This window comes from Nicotiana tomentosiformis, chromosome 3, assembly GCF_000390325.3.
Source record: "Nicotiana tomentosiformis chromosome 3, ASM39032v3, whole genome shotgun sequence".
Lineage (NCBI taxonomy): Eukaryota > Viridiplantae > Streptophyta > Magnoliopsida > Solanales > Solanaceae > Nicotiana > Nicotiana tomentosiformis.
In genome coordinates, this window is record NC_090814.1 from 61983987 (window position 1) to 61991802 (window position 7816).

General features: G+C 36.6%; 1 protein-coding gene and 1 non-coding gene across 2 annotated transcripts; both read left to right on the forward strand.

The window, feature by feature from the left end:
- Positions 1-768: 768 nt before the first annotated feature.
- Positions 769-1264, forward strand: LOC138907895 (uncharacterized). The gene is made up of 2 exons (XM_070198516.1): positions 769-1136; positions 1201-1264. Exons 1-2 carry the CDS (start codon positions 769-771, stop codon positions 1262-1264), a joined length of 432 nt encoding a protein of 143 aa, XP_070054617.1.
- A 5726-nt stretch (positions 1265-6990) lies between these two features.
- TRNAL-CAA (transfer RNA leucine (anticodon CAA)) lies at positions 6991-7074 on the forward strand. Its single transcript has one exon. It is a non-coding gene; the product is annotated as a tRNA-Leu (tRNA).
- Positions 7075-7816: the final 742 nt, after the last annotated feature.

Sequence of the window (7816 nt, forward strand, 5' to 3'; positions counted from 1 at the left end):
TTAATGATCTTCATTTGTTGGTGTTGAAGAGTACGGTGCAATGGGGTGGTGCTAAGGAGGTTGTGATTGGTGATGATGGTGTTATGCAGCTTCAGGCAGGATTTGTGTTCCAAATGTTGATAGGTTGAGAGAGTTGATCCTTAAGGAGGCTCACAGTTCGCGTTATTCCATTCTCCCAGGTGTCACGATGATGTAACGTGACTTGATACAATATTATTGGTGGCGAAGGATGGAGAAAGATATTGTTGCTTATGTATCTCGGTGTTTGAATTGTCAACTGGTGAAGTATGAACATCAGAAAATGGGTGGGTTGACTCAGATATTGGAGATACCGAAGTGGAAGTGAGAGCGCATCACTATGGATTTTGTGGTAGGCTTACCACAAACCTTGAGGAAGTATGCAGTTTGGGTTATTATGGACCGGTTGACTAAGTCCACATCATTCATTCCGATGGCGACTTCCTATTCTTCAGAGCGGTTACCTAAGATTTACACTCAGGAGATTATTCGCCTGCACGGCATGCCCATTTCCATCATTTTTTACCAAGGCACGCAGTTCACATCGTATTTTTTGAGAACCGTACATCGTGAGTTGGGCACGTGGGTCGAGATGAGCACATTGTTTCATCCTCAAATCGATGGACAGTCCGAGTGCACTATTCAAATCTTGGAGGACATGTTATGTTCCTATGTTATGGAGGTTCATGGGACCAATTTTTACCTCTAGAAGAATTTGCCTACAACAGTAGTTAGCAGACGAATATTCATATGGCGTCGTACGATGCATTATATGGGAGGAGATGTTGTTCACCGATTGGTTGGTTTGAGCCCGGAGAGGCTAGGTTGTTGGGCACTGATTTGGTCTGTGATGCTATGGAAAATGTTAAGAAGATTCAAGAGCAACTACGTACAGCTCAATCCAGGCAGAAGAGTTATGCGGACCGGAAAGTTCATGATGTTGTTTACATGGTGGGTGAGAAGGTTCTTTTCCAAGTATCGCCTATGAAGGGCGTGATGTGGTTTGGGAAGAAGGGTAAGCTGAGCACAAGGTTTATTGGCCTGTTTGAGATCATGGAGAGAGTTGGGGAGGTTGTTTATAGGATTGCATTGCCTCATATCCTTGAAGGGTACATCCGGTATTTTACGTTTCCATACTTCGGAAGTACCATGAGGACAACTTACATGTTTTTTTGACTTCAGCACGGTGCATCTTGAAGAAAATATGGCCTATGAGGAAGAGCCGATAGCTATTCTAGACCGGTAGATTCGCAAGTTGAGGTATAGGAGTTTTCCTTCTGTAAAAGTGCAATGGAGGGGTCATCCGATTGAGGAGGCTATGTGGGAGTCTGAGTTTGATATGCGGAGTAGTTACCCCCACGTTTTTACCAGTCCAAGTGCTTTTCTATATCCGTTCGAGGACGAATATTTCTCTTAGAGGTGGAGAATGTGACGAACCGATAGGTCATTTTTAGTAGTAGTCTTTAGTTCCATGTTCCAAGACCTCTATTAGCTTTATTTTATGTTCCTTGATTTATGTGCATGGTCCGTGTTAATTTTTGGAAAGTTTTTACGTAAAATTTAGAAGAAAACGTAAATTTTGGCTTACAGTGGGACTTGGGTTGACCACGGTCAATATTCTTGATAAACGACCTCAAATTGGTGTTTTGACGATTCCGATAGGTTCATATGATGTTTTTGGACCTGTACGTACTTTTAGTTGGGGTCCGAAGTGACCCGATCGCATTTTGTCATTTTTTGTGAAAAATTGTGAAAATGAGTTTTCAAGTTGAAAATCATGAGTTTTGATGATCGATTCTTGTTACTTGATGTTATTTTGATGATTTGAGGTAGCGAGCAAATTTATATGATGTTATTACACTTGTACATGTTTGATTTGGATCTCGAAGGTCTTAGGTGAGTTTTAGATGCGTTACAGATGCGTTTGGTTGTTAATTGAACTACTGGTGTCTTTCCATTTATGGTGTCTATTGCAGATCTCGCAAATGCGAGGTCTGGCTCGCATTTGCGAGCCTCACTTTTGCGGTCAAGGGATCTCATTTGCGAGCATCGACTGGGGGTTGGGTCTTCGCATTGCGAAGAGTAAGTCGCATTTGCAAAGTCCATTGTGTTCGTTTTTGTGACAAGGGCATCGCATGTGCGATAAAAGGTAGTGTAGGGGAAGCTTCGCATTTGCGAAGCTAAGCTCGCATCTGCAAAGGGTGGGTTGTTTGCATTTGCGATCACTGTTCGTTTGATGTACTGATCACATTTGCGATCAGTGTGTCGCATATGTGGAGTTCGCATTTGCGAACAAATCAATACTTGCAACTAGGTAAAAGAGGAAAAAGGGGACTTAGCTCATTTTACACCATTTTTCAACCCTAAACATTCTAGAGGAAATTTTCTTGAGAGCTTTTCTTCCTAAAATTATTGATAAGTTACTCTAATCCATTTTCTTTCAATTCCCCAATACTTTTTTCATGAGTTTTTAACATCAAAACTAGGATTTCCATGGTAGAAATTAGGGATTTTGGTAGAATTTAGAGATTTTGCAAAATTGAGATTTAGACCTCAAATTGAGGGGAAATTTCGAAACATAATATATAACCGGGCTCGGAGGTATATGGGTAATCAGATTTTGGTCCGAATCTCGAATTTTGACCAAGCGGGCCCAAGGTTGACTTTTCTTGACTTTTTCAATTTCATCAAAGATTGAATTTTTTCATTCGTAGGGTAGTTTCTAAAGCTTATTTTAAATTATTTGATCTATTGGCTAGATTCGGTTGGTTTGGAGGCTTGTTTGACAGGCAAAGCCATGGTTGGTTGATTGATTTGGTTGCAGAGTAAGGTAAGTATCATGTCTAACTTTGACTTGAGAAAATTAGAACTTGTTGGTCTATTTGCTATAAGGGTGGCAAGTGGGTTGGTCTCGGGCCTAAACGGGCTAAGTGGGCCGGTCCCAAATTAAATGGGCCAAACGGTCCCGGGCTAAGTGATCTTTTTGTAAGGAACGGGACCGTTTGGTCCAGGGCTAAACGGTCCCGGCCCGCGGGCTAAATGGGCTAAGTGGACCCAATGGATTTTTTTAAAAAAATTATATAAAAATTAGAGACAAAAGGATGTTAAAAATAATATCTAAGGCAATGCTTCGTAAATTTTATTACAGAATTGTGACCTAAATTTTTTAATATTTTTTAATTCAAATTTATAGTTTAAAGATAAAAATATTGTAAAGAGATATTCAAAGCAATGCCTTGTAATTTTATTAGAGCATTAATAAAATGCTCTCTGATGCCACTGTTGAAGCTTGAATAGTTAAAATGTCTCGGGTCATCCTTGAAAGAACCGGAAAGTGTTTATCTTTGTCCTTCCACCATTCCAAAAGATTAAAGGAGTCGTCGGGATTCACTTCCTCAATTCCCTGCGACAAATAAACTTCAAACTCATTTAGTTGTGAAAAATCACTACTACTAGAACCTTGAGTAAAAAATGGTCAAACATGAGATGTTTCCGTCCGTTTTCTAGGTTGTCTAGAAAACGTAGGGGTAGTAACAGGAGTATCAGATGGGGCATCATTTGGATTAGCAGGTTTATCACTAGTTGGGTTAACATCAGGAGCAGGACTAGTTGGTGTATCATCATCCGGTTGAGTTTCATCAAAATCTATTTCCTCGTCATCATTTTCATCAATAGTTGGATTAGAATAAAGAGCATTCATTAATTCATGGTCTAATTGTTCACCAGCTCTAATATTATGGCAAAACTGACTTTCAGTAAATTGTAATAAACTATTATCGCTATCAAGAATAGCAGGTGTAGGACGGATATGGGGTTTGGTTCGAGGAGCCCGGGGCAGTGGAGGAGGAACATATTTAGCATTAGATTCGTCCGTTTTGGATCTTCCCTTATTTTATCAAAAAGTTTTTTAAGGAAGCCATCTTAATTAATAAAGTAATAGAAAATAAATAAAATAAACAAAACTATAATATTAAAACTTAAGAGTTGGAACGAGTTTACCGAATTGACGAATAACTTGTTGAAAATTAATTATCGTTGAAGACTTCAATTCACCAACTTCACAATTTTTTCACAAATTATAATAATAAAGTAAGCAATACTAGCAATTATAGAAGAAAATTAGAGAGAGATTGATGATTTTGTAAGAAAAAAATAAAAGAATGAGGGGGTATTTATAGTTGAAAATTGAGAAAAAATATAATTATAAAAAGTTTGGGGTTAAAATAAAGTTGGGAGGAGGGAGGGGGGAAGGGGAGGGGGTTAAATGACTATTTTATAAATAGCCAACGACTATTTTTGACAGCCTAATGGCTATATTTTAAATTTTAATTTTTTTTATTTTGAAAGTTGACCGTTGGGAGCGTTTGGCCCGCTAAGAGGCCGGTCCGGTCCCTGGCGGGCTAAATGGTCCCGGTCCTGGCAGGCCCAAAGCATAGGACCGGCCCAGGCCTACTAAAATCGGTCCTAACGATCCTGGCCGGTTTAGCCCGTTTGGCCCGTGGTCCCGGGCCTGGACCGGCCCACTTGCTAGCCTTAATTTGTTATGTGAATTATGTGGGGACACGACGTATATGCGAGGTGACGAGTGTATATGCGTCGTCATGGGATTAAAACATGCGGGATTGGGCTATTTATCTCCATGTCTTCATTTATTCCATGTTATCTCTTGTTACATGCCTTAATTGCTATATGTTTTTGCTTGTCATCCATGCTTTACTTGTTATCTGTTATTTAATTGTTACTTATTTCGATTTATTCATTTCTCGCTCAATAACTGCATACCTGCTGCATGTTCCTACTTGCATTAATTGTAAATTTTCATTGTCCTATATTTTACTTACTTTAACTATCTTTATATTACCTGATGCACTTTATTATGCATTCCAATTGTTTGAGTCATTTAGTATTCTTGTATTAAAGAATCGCCAAGAATTGGGATTACGAGGTATTGGTTATCCTTCATTTTTATTGGTAGTTCTTTAATGTTCCGCACATTTCATTTTTCTTCTATGTTGAGATTTCGTAATTAGTTGTGTTGAGTTGATATTGGGAACGGGTTACCCGCTACAACGATATTGAAATGAATTGATATTATGATCGGGTTACACGCCGCAACAGATAATGATATAATATGATATTGGGATCGGATTGCACACCGCAACAGTTATTTTATTAAGTGCTGGCATCGGGCTGTGTGCCGTAACAGAGTTGATGTGTTGTAGTTTCTTCTTGTTGTAGAGTTTTCTCTCAGTATTGTGATATGATATTTGAGATCATGTTATTCTTGGCCCTCTGGTAATTGACCTTCGAGTCCGTTTATAGGAGTTTAATGATTTATTTATATTTCTATATTCAATTATTAGTATTATTCGTACAAGTTTATTGTAAGTGTCTTGCCATAGCCTCGTCACTAATTCGTCGAGGTTAGGTTCGGCACTTACAGATGACATAGGGTCGGTTGTACTCATGCTATACTTCTGCACTTCTTGTGCAGGTCCCGGTGTTGGTCCCAACAGCGCGTAGAGGAGTTTTGCCCGCATCGAATTGTTGAGGAGACTTGAGGTAGAGTTGCTGGTGTTCGTAGTCCCTGAAGCCCCCTTCTATTATGTCTTTACGATTTACTTTTGTTTCAAACAATGTATTTCGTTCAGACTTTATTTGTCGTATTCTAATTGCTCATGTACTGGTGACACCGGATATCTAAGATTAGTTTAGATCATGTTATATTATGAATTTATCTTATGTTCTTCAATTTTACTAATCGTTAATTATTATTATTATTATTATTATTGTTCTGTTTTAAATTATAAAAATAATTAAGTAATTAGCTAATGTTGGCGTCATCACGACCCCGCGATTGGAATTTCGGGTCGTGACAATCTCCATCCAACAACCTTTGTTTCCCTTTCACCCATATTCTTTCCACTAATTTTGGTTTCTTTTTTTTTTCTTCTTCTTATTTTATTTTGCTTTTTCGTTTTTTTCAATGCTAAATCAGATTGTCTTTTTTGTTTTATTTTTTTGTAACTTTTTTATTTTCATGTGAAATAAAGATGATAACATACACCATATTTATTCTGAACTATAACCTGTCAAGTCTTAATCGAACAAGACATGAGGAAGCATCAGATCTATTTACAATATAATTGTATACATAATATAAATGTAAATATGGGAGTTTCGGTTGATAATAAATATATGTATAAATTAATTATACAATATTGTATATATGTATAAATTATTATTCAGTGAAAGTATATCATTAGAAGGCAAAAATGGTAACAAAAAAACCATTATGTATATTGTATAACTGTGTATAATCGTGTATAATTATATTGCTATCAGTATATACAAAGATTATACATGAATATAGTTTATACACATCGTGTACACCTACTTTTTTCCTTCAGAAATCATTAACAGGGAAAAAAAATAGAAAAAGAAGAAACATACAGATGTCACAGCTTAGAACCATAGATTTAGACCTCAACATAAAAAATAAAGAATAAAGATAAACTACAAATAAAATTGTGTATAATTGTGTATTTACAGCCTTATACACTATATCTTCGTGTATATACAATCTTATGCACTGATATATATATATATATATATATATATATATAATGTATATATATTGTCTAACCATATATAAACACATGCTACACACATTTATACTAGAAAATCACTTTCATCCACCAATACACCTCCACTTCAACATAAAAATCATCACTGACACAAGAATTATTGTAAATGTCCAGGTTCATCCATGAAGAATTACTTTCCACTTTCTCAGATCTAAACCTTTTTTGCCATTGAAACTAAAAACCAAAGGAAAGAAAGAGAAAGCAAAGAAGAACAAACATGAAAAGTATGAGAGTGGCTGTCTTAATCCGTTCACTTTTCATGTTTTGCCTTAGTAGCGTTGCAAGAGTATTACAAAGGTTCTAAATTTCAAGTTAGTCTCGTGAAGTCAGGATGGCCGAGTGGTCTAAGGCGCCAGACTCAAGTTCTGGTCCTCGTGAGAGGGCGTGGGTTCAAATCCCACTTCTGACAATTGCAGTTCTATTGTTTTCCTTCAACAAGTCCCACTTGGTTTTACTTTGTTTTGATTTTTTCCAACGTCTAGACTAAACATTCACCTATTAGATTACTACATTGCCACACAAATTCAGACTCAAAACTTTGCACACGCCCTTTTGAAATTTACGCGTTGTATGCAACAAAAAGCTATGGATGCTTAGAGCTTCAATGGTTACGCATATAATCAAAAACCATACTTCATCTCTATTCATGTAGTTAAATAGAAGTCTAAAGTGAGTTTGACGGACAGATCCTGAAATTATAAGATTTAGTCCAATAAGCATCGGGGTATTATCACTTTTAGTCCGCGCTAGAAATTATTACATTCGGTAGCCGAAAAAACGTATAAAAATTTGTATAATTTTTGCATATAACATACATAATATATATATATATATATATATATATATATATATATATATATATATATATATATATATATATATAATTTTTTCGGCTATTATTTTGAGAGCGGCTATACAGTGCCATTTTCCCATAACCATTTTGAAGTAATTGCTAGTGATACATAAATTCGTATTTGTGTTTTTATTTCCATGGCTCTAGGCAACGCATTCTCATTATCTTCATAAATCCGTCATAAAAATTATTGTATGTGGCGTGTGCCTTTTGAGTTGTAGCAGACGGTGGATGAGTTGAAATGACTAATATTACTCTGTATTACAGCCACAGAATCACGGTTCAACAATAACAAGAG

Excerpts from the sequence above, each read along its gene's own strand:
- LOC138907895 (XM_070198516.1), top strand. The coding sequence starts at position 769 with ATGGCGTCGTACGATGCATTATATGGGAGGAGATGTTGTTCACCGATT. Across the intron at positions 1,137-1,200 it reads ATCCTTGAAGGGTACATCCG|CACGGTGCATCTTGAAGAAA; the intron begins GTATTTTACGTT and ends TTTTGACTTCAG.